General features: G+C 39.5%; 1 protein-coding gene across 1 annotated transcript; it reads right to left on the reverse strand.

Moving 5' to 3' along the window:
• Window positions 1-10,092: 10,092 nt before the first annotated feature.
• On the reverse strand, window positions 10,093-14,179 carry elovl7a (ELOVL fatty acid elongase 7a). The gene is made up of 8 exons (XM_061729338.1): window positions 14,055-14,179; window positions 13,133-13,220; window positions 12,804-12,994; window positions 12,239-12,319; window positions 12,087-12,143; window positions 11,895-12,000; window positions 11,654-11,790; window positions 10,093-11,554 (listed from the first exon to the last, which is right to left on the reverse strand). The coding sequence occupies exons 2-8, from the start codon at window positions 13,194-13,196 to the stop codon at window positions 11,306-11,308; spliced, it is 885 nt and encodes a 294-aa protein (XP_061585322.1). The 5' UTR covers window positions 13,197-13,220; window positions 14,055-14,179; the 3' UTR covers window positions 10,093-11,305.
• Window positions 14,180-14,889: the final 710 nt, after the last annotated feature.

The following is a 14,889-nucleotide window of genomic DNA, read 5'->3' on the forward strand; positions in this document are numbered from 1 at the left end:
TGTGTGTGTGTGTGTGTGTGTGTGTGTGTGTGTGTGTGTGTGTGTGTGTGTTAGTATGCATATTGCTGGGCCTCTGCGTGAGAGCTTGACAGGACTTATGCAGACTCCCCCTTGCCAGAAAAAGAGAGAAAAACAAACACTGCCTTTATTACAGTAATGAATATGCGTTCAGATCGAAGTGATATAATTTTCCATAAACTCCTTCTAATAAAAACCTAAGAACAGCTGAGGGAAACCTGTGACATTTGACTTTATTGGCACCAAACCCCTGTGGTTCAGTTCTGTTGCTGGACCCTTCAACAACACTGACCTCTGAAGACTCAAATCTACATTGATCCCAGTGGATGAGGTTGACTTTTATCTTATTCTGCTAACAGAGCTGTGTCAGTACAGTCTGAAATCATCTGAAAAACATCTGAACTGACATTGTCACTTGAAGTTAAGGTCTTGCAGATGATCAGGTCAGTGCATATGTGAAGACATTACAAGACAACTGCAAAAAGCCATTTTTAGGAGACAGACACAAAGTCATGAGCAGAAGTTCTGATACTTTTTCTTGTGTCCCTGTACACTAAAAAAACATTATTTTTCATCAGAAAATAGACACCGTTCAAGTCAGCAACAAGAATAAATGCAGAGGAAATTTTCTTCCATTATTATTTCTCAATGGACCAACAGAGCTTTAAAGCAGCCATTGTTGAGTCAGTACTGCTTTTCAATATTTAGTCTAACTTAGTCTGTTCTTTTCAGCAAGGCTGAGGGCATCCGTCCTCTTGTCACAGATACCGGGTCAGAGTCTTCCAGCTACAGCCCTCAGGTGATGGACCTCTGAAACAATGGGCTTACTGTAATGCTTGCACCTCGCAGATTCACCCACTTGGAGTTGGAGTGCAGCACTGCATGGTAATCTGGCAGTTTATATTTGCATAGCAGAGGTCAGGTACAACACAAGGCTCCCTGTGTGCTACGCTGCAATAAAGGAGCGCTGGATGACAGACGGATAGATATTGGAAACTGCAAGATAATTCCCCCTGCTTACAAGCTACAAAGCACTAAGGCACTTGTTTGTTGCCGTGAGCATGTCTGCAGTATTAACTTCTTGTCTTAAGATGGCTTCAAAAGAAAAGAAGAAAGAAAGATGCGTTGAAAAGTATCATGATGTCATAGCAGCGCCGTGGCCATGCCGTGACTCATGATCTCCACCTTTAAACACTAACAGGTTCTTTTGTTTGTGAGCTGGTCAGGTGGCTCGTGATTAAAACCATATTGATTCAAGGAAAGTATAATGAAAGCGAGAATTATGAAAACTCACTCTTCTTGATTCCACACAAGTGAGTGTGCATCATTCCTCACCAAAGACACACTTTGCAAAGTTATCTGCTATACCCTACAGCAAGTTGCTCTGACTATAGCAAAAAGGTAAGCATACCTATGGAAATATAGAAAACAAATATAGTTACAATAATTATTTTTCTACCTCATGAAGAAAATACAATGACTTACATTAACACATAAAGTGAACCTGACAAAAGCAGTAACAGTGACAGACGCAGGCTACATCGACTGAAGGAGCTCATACTTTCAATTTTCACACACAAAAGACTTTAAAAAAGCCAGAACTCAAATAATGACTTTGTCATTCTTGGTCCCTTTGAATTTATGTGAGACTGCAGCACAATTTGGAGCAGGCCTATTTATAGCCGTCTACCAACGTGGCCACCATCACCCCGCATCCTGAAAGTCACACCGGGAGATTTTGGGAGGGGAGTCCTTGAGCTCCACTGTCAGTGCGAGGCATTGCAGTTACAAGTTTGCTGATGAGGTCAGTCACTGTGAAGTCGCACTGCACCGGTTCCTTCCCCAAAGCACCAGGCAGCTCTCCATGCATTTTCAAAACACACAGGATGGAAGCACATACACTCCAGTGACTGCACGCTGTCACATGAACGTAAACAGGCTCACACTTGCACATGCATGCACACATGCAACTTCTGAATACAAACTGTGGGAAATAGTTAATGTGTCTATGTGTGTGTGTTTGCACAGTTGTCAAATTAAATCAGCTGCTTTTACTGATGTCATTACACAGTTACATGTTACTCCGGGTCCTTTCTTCAGCTCCACAGGAAGAGAAGCAGTGTAGAAACATATTTCTGGATTGCTCCTGTTCTCGTCACTATAAATTATCCAGAAGGGGAAACAAGACAATGAAAAAGAAAGAAAGGGAGAAAAAAAACCTACCTTCAGCTCTGTTCAGAAAGTTCCAGAGAGAGATAGTTTATCCACTTCTGGCTTGTATCCAATGTCCGGTGTCTTCTCTCTGAGTCCAAGTCAGAGAACACAAAATAAACAAAAGTATCTGCTGTGCATCTCAGACGCACCAAGTCCTACTCTGCTGCTTACTGATGCTCTCTCAAACAAGGAGGGAAGTTTGCTCGCAGCTCCCAGGCTTACAGCCAATCATGTCAAATTGCTTTCTTCCATTTGGCCAATCATGTGCCTCTCATACTCCAGCCACTCACCCCCTCCTCCTCCTGCTGGAAGTTCTCATGGTCATGAATAAACTCGTGGAGTATGACAAAGTGGGAGGAATGGCTGTAGTATTTACAGTATGAGTCAAAAAAGTATAGCGAAGTCATGGAAACATGGAACAAATAGCTTTAAGGGAGGACAGAGTAAGTAGAGGAAACTGTTTTGATCTGCTAGAGATTAATTGGTTAGGATTTACTATGTCAAGATGCTTTTAAACAGAGGATTTATCAGATCTGCTTACTTTGGTTTAAGTTAGAAGAATATGCCTCTTCTTATTTATGTCAGTGGTGGCAAATCGATGTTCTACTGCTGCCTGTATCTGTCAAATCAATACAGGATCATACTGGAAGAGCAAAGATAGGGGATAATGTTGACCAAATGCATAAAAAAAAAGATGAATGACATCCTCCCTGTATTTCCATATTTCCCAAGAAATTAGGTTGTTACATAAACATGCATCAATACTGAATACATAATCCATAGGAAATAATATATTCTTTCAATTCAAGCATTATACATGTCGGGACACAATGAACAAAACATTACTGATCCTCACTAGGTCTTACAAATAGGTAAATACAACTTTAGATTAACAGTTCATCATATATTACTCTGTATCATAAATCATAAATTTAGACTCATTGTGTGAAAAAATACAGACTCCCAGAAACTGTATCTCAGACTTGACGATAAGCACATTAAATGATGATGTTTATAATATTATAATTACAAAAAGACACACCAGCAAATTATAACAGAATGCTGAAAAATAATAGTGTGTTTAAATGGCCCAATTAAAATTCTATATTTCCCCTCAATTAAAACATAGTACCATGAGAGAGCTGTAAATAAAGGAATGGCTACTGAAACAGACCGGAATTAAGTAAAGCAGTGTTGTTAAGAAAAGTGGGGCAAAATACCTCCACGGTGACGAGAGAAACTGATAACATCATACAGACATTTACTTCAAGTTGTTGTTGAATAAGGTGGTTCTGCGGGCTATTGAATCATGGTGTGTACTTCCATTAGAGCGTACTGCTTCAGCATTGTGGTTTAGTTTCTGTAAAGTAAATAATGACATGGTGAGCCATGTAATGTGTTGTTAATCTGAGGCTGAATTTATTTCAAGACCTGATTAGGCCCAGATTTTATTTACATGTTTTCCCACAGAAAACTGCAGAAATGTGACTTAATTACTTCCCTACACGGTGTTAGTTTGAAATATTTGAATATGTAGCTCACTCTCTGTAATTAAGTGCTTCCTCAGTGATGACATGGAAAACTGAGTTCCCTGAAATACGTGAATAACAAATGTTTTTCACCTCACGCTGATGAATTAAACGTCTGCTCTGCTTGCATGCTGCTGAAAAAGGCTCCGTCACATTTATTTGGCCTTCAGGACTATCAGTTATGACGGCACAGATGCGTCCACGCACACTCAGGCATCTCTGTTTTTGCCTTGGAGGCAGTGAAGTCATGAAGATTCTCACCTCTTCAAAGAGTAAGATGTGCTCATGTGGGACTTGGAACTGCCTTTTATTTGTTACAAATCCATTATTTCATTTTCAGAAGACTCTTTTAAATTCTGTCCACAGTAGTCAGTGTATACACGTATACAGAAAGCCTCGTGTAATGAGGGTTTGATGATTTTTGGACCGCTGTATTCAAAAGGTGGACCACATGCCCCGCAGTAAGACCCATAAGCAACGTGAGGGGTAACAGCGAGTGCAAAGCAGCACCTACTGTGTGCTTGGCAAGCATCAGAAATAATCAAATCAAATTAAAGTGCGTACCTTGTGTGCAGCCCCCCTGGGCAACTGTTGCATATCCTGTCTGCTACACTTTCACATGTGTGTGGAAAATTTTCAGCTTAAGGCTTCGCATCTACACAAACATCGGAAAATATCCTGTTTCTCATGAATTATTTATATAAAACACAGTTTTAAAGTGTCAAAGTACCATTTACATGCAACAAAAACAAGCTCCAAAAGGCATAAAACATCACAAAATCGAGGCATGGTAGCATCCATCCTATCTTAAGTTCACATTTTCAACATCCAAATATTTACTTTGAGCTTGAACAAGGGTGACAGCCAGCCCTTTTAAAACATCTGATAATACAGATGAATATCTAACTCAAACTGCAATTCCAGGTTGTGTCATCCACCCGTGCAACAAGAGGGACAAGCAGTTAGAAGAAAAAAGAAATGCAGAAATCTTTCTTTGAGGTTTTAATTTTGTCATTTGAATCAGACTGCCGTACAGACAGCAGAGTTGACAGGCCCCTAGGGAAGAGCCGGGCAAACAGGCATGCAGGCAGGGCTTCGGCAAAGCAAGCAGAGTGCTACTGTACAAGGTTGTCTGGCCCCGAGGTTTATCAGACTCACAGGAGTGGAAGGGTTATTATGCCTGCACTACTCAAACGTTGTACACTTTGTTCCTTTTTTGTGCTGTTGAATCAAAACCTTATCCACTGGGTAAACTGCAGGAAATTAATAAACATTTATATACATCTGCTAGTAGTCAGGGCATGAGGAAGTCATTTAGTCTTTTATCTGTAAACCATAAAGGACATAGTGGTGGAAATTTCTCAAAGACATGAAATATTTGAAAATAGGTCATGTAAAAAAAAAATGTTTTTAATCTTTTAGAAATGACAAGAAGCAGCAGCCGACACAGGCAAGCAGACGAGAGTCTCTCAACCAAAGCTTTGTTGAAAGGCAAGACAGTGATTAATAGGCCTGCTCTGGGACCCACTATGCATGTCTTCTGAGAAGATACATAAATGGAGTACATCCGCTGGTCCAAAACGCATCACATTTGTTCCACAGCTCTGCACCCAGCTGCAAGGCAGCATAACACACACACACACACACATACACACACACATAGGTGTTCCTCATGATGTGAGGTGAGAGGACGTCGCGTTCCGCTGAGATTTCACCCAAAGGATCAAACATGTAGTTAGAAATATACACCTAATGATGTAAAAGAGAAAGTGTAGAAAATGCACTCAGCCTGCAGCCTCAGCCTGAGTTCAATCAAAACTACATGCTGTTGTATGAAAAATGTTTCCACTTTCTTTCAGCCATTTCATAATGGCAGATTATCTGTGAGAATTGACATTTAAAAACAAACAGTCACAACGTAGACATTTTAACACTTGTGGAACTCCATCTGTACCAATTATACCAGTAAGAAGAAAATAAAAACTATGTCCTACTCTAAAATCATCCGCCACATGCTGGGGCATATCATATTTGAATTGTAATTTGAATAATACTCTCATTATTTTCGAAGGGGAATGTATATTATTGCAGTGTAAAATAGTTTAAAACATAAAAAAAAGAATGTTCGAAAAAAATAAACATGCATAAAGGCGATAAACTGCTGGATAGTAGGCATGGTTGAATTCTCCAGAGACCATTATGAAAGAATTGGAGTGTTGTGTGTTCCGTGCTGTCAAGCGATTAAAGAAATTGAGATTAATTAAGATCTGTAATGAATTCATCTAATTAAATCTCTAATCTAATATTTACTGAGAAAAGCCCTCAATTTGAAGTGTTTTTCTTTATTAAGTCATTTATTTATTTTTTAACAGACTTGAACAGATGCAGTCCTAGCTATTTACATCACCTTGGCAAGAACGTTCTCCAGCCTCTCGGTCGGAGACGTGCGCATGCGCGGCTGCTCTCCTCCAGTTTAGTTTGGGGAAGAGCGTTGCTGTGGCAACATTGTTGCTGTTAACGTTAGCTGTGGCTCCGCTTGCGACTGGCTGGTTTGCGTTTGCCGTCGGGGCGTTTTAGAAATGTAAATTCCCCATTCACTGGACGGACGACGTTCACATGCTCTTCCATTCTCACCTCTCTTCTCCACTACCCCCCCCCCCCACCTGTCCAGCTACGATGTCGTAGCTAACCACGCCCACACGCAGGGACAGCCAATCAGCGTCCACTTCCAGGTGCGACTGACCATTATTTCCCACCGCAAATTTCATAATAAAGGTAACTCGCAAACAGAAAACGTAAAGTTAGAGATTAAAAAATAGAATAAGCGATTAAATAAACATAACGCGCAAAATATGCCTTTGATTAATTAATCACGATTAATGCACTAATTTGACACCCTTAGTTGGGTTTGTTGCATGGCAACAACTGTGCTAATGACGTCACAAGCAGACAGGTAATTGGCAGGTAACACAGGTGAACTAACACCCAGCAGTTCAACTCAGCGGTGCAGAGGGGCTCCTGCACAGTCACATGTCTAGGATTACTGCTCATGTGACTTTGACTGGATCTTTTTGTCCACTTGTATCATGTGATATCCATGTAAGACAATGGAGTCCAGAACATGATTGTGTAGCCTTGTTTAATATCCAACATCATCCTCTCTAACCAGTATGGAAAAAAGTTTTAAAGTATAAAGATTTAAAGAAAAAAGACTTAAAAAACCTCAAGAAACTCGAAAGAAAAATACAACTTGACACAGCAATTGCAGCAGGCTGTCGCATGAGCAGAGCCATTTAAGTGGATTGTAATGTCATTTTTGGAGGTTTTAAAAATGAGCAGCACCCTGCAGTACATGACTTTCTCCCTATCATAATTATATGGTTTTTTTTTCACTTTATGAAACTCACCATACCTATTTTTGGATTTTTATACTGATTAGTATAAATCAGTATTGAAAGGAGGAGAAAGGGAAACAAAGAAAAGGAATATTACATTATAGGGATGGGTATTGCCAAGGACCTCACGATATGGTACATATCACGATACTTGAGTCACGTTATGATGATATCCAAATTTTGCATTATGCATCATAAAATCCTAGTTGCACGTACATCAGATTATAGTGATAATTAATGGGACAAACTGAGTCAAAACAATGTAGTTCAAATTATCCATGCCATTTTATTGTAACTATACAAGCTAAAGTTATAACATATTTGCATATCCATCCATCCATCCATCCATTTTCTATACCCGTTCTATCCTTTGCAGGGTGACGGGGGTCTGCTGGAGCCTATCCCAACTCATTACAGGCGAGAGGCAGGGTTCACCCTGGACAGGTCGCCAGTCTATCACAGAGCCACATATACAGACAAACAACCAGACACACTCAGACTCACACCTACAGGCAATTTAGAATCATCAATTAACATTTTACGTTCTACTTATCTTGATTCCATCTCTTGGTATATGTGGCCTTCATCAACTGTGCCATTGCACGTGAACTCCTAATGTCACCAGAGCAGAAGTTGGAGCCTGAGCTTTTTTAAACTTGTTTCTGTTGTTTATTCAAGCAACCTCTTTCATCACACACAGTCTGTACTTTTCATTGTTGACTTGAAAGTTTCCAAGTTACTGTCAGCCACCCTACATAAGAGCAGGACACACATGGACGATCTTCCAAAACTCAAGTCCCAGCTCTTGCTAAATGTCTGTATTAAATTACATATTTGGAAAAATCAATACAGCTACGACCAAGATTTTGAAGTATGTGAGTTTCCCTCAGACCTGTGAAGAGTTTTGGGATTTTTCACAACTTTCTCCTCCAACATTGTTACTTAAAGTCAAAAAAGGTGCCTCTACAGATCTAAATCAAGATAACAAAACTAAAAAGAAATACTTTCATCCATTCGCTGGACCGAAGCAAAGCAAAAGCACCTGTGAGTTCAGGATTTTTACAATTTGCTTCTGCTGACCTCAGGTGGCCAAATATCTGTTATTGCAGAATTAAACAGGAATTTTCCAAATCCTCATTTATCTATTAAGTATTTTCAGCTTCCATTGAATATCATATAACTTAATGTATTGATTAATTTATAATACAAGCGTTCATAGCATGGTGAAAAAAATTAAAAAAATGTATCCCCACTAAATTTAATCCTTGTCCATCAATAATACATGGTTAAGTATGTGGGTGAATAACGTGCATAAAAAGTTACACTACTTAAAGCTGCGATGCCACATTTAATGGTTCATTTGAACTCTAAGACAGTTGGAATCGAAACAAAGGTCACTGCACAAATGCAATTAGGGCTTGTTGAACTTGTTTGTGGAATCAATGTGACAGACACAGAAAATATTATTGGGAAAGAGTGGGGGGGTTTTTCACAGTCATGCTGAAGTGAGACTTAATCTCCAATATATTTGTATATTATTACACATCAGATATTTTTCTTGCAAAAACAAGTGCCTGAAATTTGTATAGCTAAAGCTTGAAGCTAGATTCATTAGCTTGAGCTAGATTTGGATTTCACCATGTACTTCTCGAACATCATTCGCTGTTTATTGAATACCAAAATCATTAAATAAAAACAATATCTAATATTTAAGAAAAATTAAAGCATTGCTTGTCTGAAGCAAGAATGCAATAATAAAAAAAAAAGAAAAAAAATCCAATAGACTGTCTTAATCTGTGTTACATACAGTACATTCCAGCTGATGTGCCATCCACACACTGAGACCCATAATGACCTAGTTATGGCAGCAGCCTCTTGTGTAATAAAACCAGAGTAGGACCTGCGAGGCTGGCTTGGAGACAGACGCGCATTGTTGGAACACATCATGGTGTGGAGTGATCATCCATGCCCTCCTGCCTATTTTCATTTCGACATTCAAATAGTTAGCTTCAGTCCTCATTTTCCCAACCATAACATTTAATATGAGGAGCAAAACATGCCCCGTGTTGGCATCAGCTTCCGTGATGCAGGCTATGAAAGGAACCTGTCCAGAGATGTTTTTGGCTGAATGATTTGGTTGAGCTGATACACACTTTACTGCAGTCATTTTTAATGTCCAGCGATAGACTTAAGACAGCTTTAAAGAGTGGTAAATTCAACCCTTTACAAATTAGATGCTTTTGTCACCATCAGATTATGTTTTCCTTCTCTTTAAGCATCCCTCTCTAAACACAAAACAAAAAAAAAAAAAAATCAGGTTACATGGACTCTGGACATTAAACCTTTCAAAAGTGTATTTGCTAGAAAAATCAAATTTTGACAAATTCACACTGTTGCATTTGGATGTGGATGTCTGCATGGATATTCTCAGAATGCCTAAGAAACTGACTTTAGGTGGGTTATATGAAAAATTCCTTGCCATTTCTAAATGGAACATGTGCAACAACTGTGCAATTTACAGCTCGATATCCAACACTTGCCAATATGGCCGTACAGAACTGATTAGTACAGGTGTGCCAATCATACAGTCTATGGTGCCAGGCCTTCAATCTAAGTTAGTTTTTTCTTAATGACGCAGCATTTCTGAGTGTCTGAGTTTTAAGTCAAGTTGTCTGTTAAACAGCACTCCCTACAGCTGGAAGGAATTCATTACATGCCAGGTCTAAATGTTTGCCTTAAATTATTTTAAGGCAAACATTAAGATTCTGACAAAGTAAAGACTCTTGAGTCTGTTACTACATTTTAAGGTTGATTTACATCAAATTCTTCATTCAAGACAGACTTTCAGTGTTGCCCTTTTCAAAAGGGCTCAAGTTAAATCTAATTCAAGCAGACAAAGAAGCAAAGTACAGAGATCATTTATTCTTATAAATACATATAAAACAGTATAAACATAACATTTCTTTACAGTACATCTCCATTGTATAAGAACTCAAAAAAATTACATTTGTAAGCATTAAACTTGTAAACCTATAGGGTTGACTTTTTTTTTTTTGCCTGATAAGAAAAAAAAAAAGAAAAGGTGAAAGTCACCACACAAAGCTCAATCCTGTCCCCATTCACCAGAGTGTTACAATCACTTCCCAGTTGAACACTACTTTGGATATTAAAAAAAAAAAAAAAAAACACAACAAAGTATCAGAGCCAACAGCTCAGGCGCTAGCCATCTGAAGACTTCATTAGCACATCACTCATAGCAGGAAAGCAAGGTTGTTCAAGTGTTATGACTATAAAGCAACATTATTAAATGTGCAAACTGTAAACCAAGCCATGTAACAATGCTATATTGCAATATGCCTCAGTAAGCCTGCTCTGGATCCTACAAGGACCACGGCGGCCCATCAAGTTTCCTCTGGCAGTTAACACATTGCTTCATTGGAAAGTTAAAGATGATGCCGCCGTTTGAAAATTGAGCTATTGCATATCAGCAGCAGTGACATTCCATGGAGAAGTGGGCGTGTGTGTTTTATGATAAGTAAACAAAAACCTTGTTGTGCATGCACACAACCCTCCAACAAGGACAGCACAAATGTTGCCTCAACATTAAAAGAAATGCCACCTGAGAACAGATGACATGTCAAACCTTGTGAAATATACAAACCTTAAATTTTCAGTGCACAAAGTTAAAAATATTCGTATTTTGGATTTCCATAAAGTTCTTAAGCAAGATGAAGTTTTAAAAAAGTCTAAATGATTTTTAGGAAGCCCAGTACCACTGTACATCTGAAGGCCCTGCAGCCTCATCACCATAGGTAAAGCTCTACGGCTAATGTAAATGTCAGTGTCTTTGACTTAATATTTTATAGTCATGTAACAAAAGATGGGAATTTGAAACTCAGAAATGTAGGCTTTACCTTCAGGACAAACAGGAAAAAAAAAAAAAAAGAGACACACCTATAGCTTAGTTTAGTAAACTATACAAACATAAGCTTTGGTCATAAATTAAAAAAGGATTGTCTTTTACAGCTGCCAGCAGAAAAGCAACCAAGACAAATAGTCCAAACGTTTGCGTTGAATTTCAGACTACCAGCGGCTTGCTTGCATAAATGACATGTGCCCCAAAGTGTCTGATTAACCAAGAATCCTGGGTCACTGATGTTTCTCATGGTTGGCGTTTCCATTCATGACGCCGTTGGTGTGGTGTCCCCATGTCTGAGCTTGCAGCACTTTAGGCAGCCTCTTACCCTTGGTATAGGCGTGGTACCAGAAGTTGAGGAAGAGGAACAAGAAAATCAGGCCGTACAAGCCAATGATGTAGATAAAGATGGGGAACTGGTAGGGGCAGTCCTTCATGAAGAAGTACTGGGAAATGTGGGTGGTCACTGTAACAAACTGGACCTAAGGAGAAACAGAGAAACAAAAAGGCATGACCTTTGGTCAAGATGGGACACAAATCTAAAGAACATGAAGAAATAAGAGCCAGAACATGCAACATACCAGCTGAATGGTAGTGAGGTATTTCTTCCACCACAGGTACTTCTCGTAACCGGGCCCCAGGGCCGTCAGCCCATAGTATGTGTACATGATAACATGGACAACACAGTTGAGCAGAGCGTGGAACGTTCCCAGTCCACCTGAAATGGGAGTTTTCAGGAATGGCGTCAGAAAATGTCACAAGAAATCCAAGTTATTACATAAACCAGTTATTTTACAGTAAAAACGAGTAAAGCAAAAGTACCTGGAGCAAAACGAACACCAAACCACCAGGTGAAGGGCATGATGGAGTGATGGTAGACATGAAGAAATGTCACCTGGCTGTTTTTCTTCCTCAACACAAAGAAGACCTAGAGGAGGACCACAGTTTTAGTCAATTAGGTGGAGAGGGTGTTACTAGAACTTTAAATTTAAGGAATAAGAGTGAGCAACTCACCGTGTCCAACATCTCAATGAACTTTGAGAAATAGTAAAGCCAGCATGTAGCCGCCATCTAAAAAAGGACATTAAAGAAAATGTCATAACAGATTCTATGAAATGGAGTAAAAAAAGTTATTTCAGTTCCAGGTGTTTTAAAGACCGACTTACCCTCATAGCCTGCGGTGAGTCAGAATAGTCAACCAGGTCGCAGCGAAATGAGTATCCTGTTCCCCATCCCGACATCACAAACTGCAAAAAAAAAAAAAAATAAAATAATTTAAAGTCAAGTAAAGTTAGTTAACGCAAAGGGAAAAATGACAACAGGTCAAGGAGCAACAACTCTTTGAAAATACGATTTAACATGAGCTGATTAATGGGAACATCATATACATTAACCCTGCACAAAGTTTTATCTTGTAACCCTGTTCCAATAACAAGGCTTAACAGGTTTAATCAAGCAGCCGATTAATAGCAAAAGTATGAATGATGTGTGCATGAATGATGGTGGGAGGCAAGATGGAGTTTATTAGCAGTTCAAAAGGATGGCAGTCACAAAAGTACAGGGATTAGACCAAAAATCCTCAGTCCAGTTCAAACTTGGTTTAGAAGGAAACACGCACACCTAAGGCAGCCTATGATTAGTTATGGTTATTAGTAAATTAACTGTTGAAAGTGCCCATGTCTTACTCCAATTCAGTTTTACATGAATTCACACAAAACCAAACAAACTCACCTCATAGCACATGTAGAGTGAGAGTGCTACCACACCGAAGTTATAGACGATGAGGATCCCTTTCAGGTCGAAACCCTTGCGGTTCTCCATTATTCGAGGCCCCAGTGATGTGACAAAGTAAATGTACACCGCAATGATGATCGCTTGGGGAAGAGGAGACGACATAAGCAGCCAGTTCTCCGTCCTCGAATCTGCAACAAGTTTGTGGAATGACAAATGTTCAGATACAGAAAAGTATGATAGATATGAGCATCGAACTCAGGAGTGATTAAGTGGGGTTTCATGTCACAGATTCAAGTCATTTTTAAATGTGGAGTAAAAAGACACACCTGCATTTTGGATGAACTCATCATAAATAAGGGCAGCAGTAGACTTTATACTGTCAAACTCCATTTTCAGACAAAGTCTGAAGATTACCTGGAAGGAGACGAGGGAAGGTTAGGATGTTCTGTGCTATAGGAGTGCTGACATTTGGATACAGAGCTCAGGATAAAATTAGTCAGTGACATTTGTGTTCAAGAATGGCAAGTCTCTGTATTTGGTAGCTATACAATATGCCTGATCATGTCAGTGAACATATTAAACACAACAAGGAAGACATGAGACATCGAATCAGTTTGGGGATGGAAGCAAGCTAATGTATCATGAACTGTACACAGAAACAAGCAGACAAAAATCACCCCCACCCCCCCACATGCAAATTACATCTGGTTTCAGGAAGCAGTTTTTACACATGAAAAAGATCCGACATCTAGATTCAATTAAAACTGCTCCCAGGAATCATTTGAAATTGCGACACCCACTCCCTCCACTACAGGTGTGCAAGGCGTGTCTACCTGAGCAATAGGAACTTAAACGTGACATGGGATAGTCAGACTCATTACGAGGAAGAAAGAAAAAAAAAAGGGAGCCAGAAAAGCCCGTCTGGAGACTTTGCTTTAATAAACAACAGCAAGCCCTGACAAGCCAATTAACGTTATTCATGGATCCTGATAGCAAAGGCTCCCACAGCGAGACAGCACTTCCTCGTTGCACTAACTGCTTAAAAATTGAGCATTTCAGGAAAAACACACACACAGAAAGGGTAGACTAAAAACATTTCAAATATATATTTTTAATTGTGAGCCATTATAATACACCCTTCAAAAAGAGAGGTTCACGAACTACAACGATACACGGCGGAGTTTTTAAATAACCCAGACTTTAGTGGGATAAAACATTTTTTCATTAAAGAGAGTTTATCACACCAACCTTAATGCAGCTATACTCCACAAAAGAAAACCCCGTCCGTTAGCGTGGAGTTCCCTCTCGTAGATCACTTGTAGATCACCTGTTATCTCCCGTGGATCACCTGTTATCCTGCCCCAGGTGTGCTTGACTCTGGCCGTGCACGCGCCTCCTGGTCTTATCATCCGCCGGGGGCGGGGCCTGCTCCCAGCCCAAGCCACGCCCCTCTCCGCTGATTGGTTCGTTTTCTAGTTGAACAAGGTTGGATGTGATGATGTGATGTTAGTCATTCTTTAGTAATGCCTCATAGAAAACTATACGCGATTTAGTGACAATACTTAAACAAATGTGGTTTAAAAAAAAAGACGAAATGACGAAAAAAAAAAAAAAGATGAGTTCTGTACTTTTCTATTCATTTGCTCACATCACTGCTAGATTACAGGCTTAAGTGTTAATACACTACATTGATTTGGAAGAGGGGGGGAAAAGAAAAATCCAATTGCACTCTACTAAATTTGTTTGTTTCACATGTTTACACTGGTAACAAAGCCAATATGTAAAACTAAGTGGGCGTGTGTCCAAGAAAGTGGTTTCAGCGTCCCACCTTACTGCCAATTTCAGCAGTGATTGATCGTAGAAATCATAAACAAATGCAAATATACCTGGGAATGACAATGAGGCAATCTGGGTTTCTGAAGGCGGTTTCTCCTATGTGAGGATTATGGACGTTTCTCAGCCCCGCCGCAGACACACACTCACTGAAAGACTGACACCACACCCCTTTGAAGCAGCTTTAGCACTTTAAAAGATCTGTGTAACCACAATATTGCACAATGTCTAAGCTCAGGTAAATGAAAAT

Source organism: Cololabis saira, chromosome 9 (genome assembly GCF_033807715.1).
Source record: "Cololabis saira isolate AMF1-May2022 chromosome 9, fColSai1.1, whole genome shotgun sequence".
Lineage (NCBI taxonomy): Eukaryota > Metazoa > Chordata > Actinopteri > Beloniformes > Belonidae > Cololabis > Cololabis saira.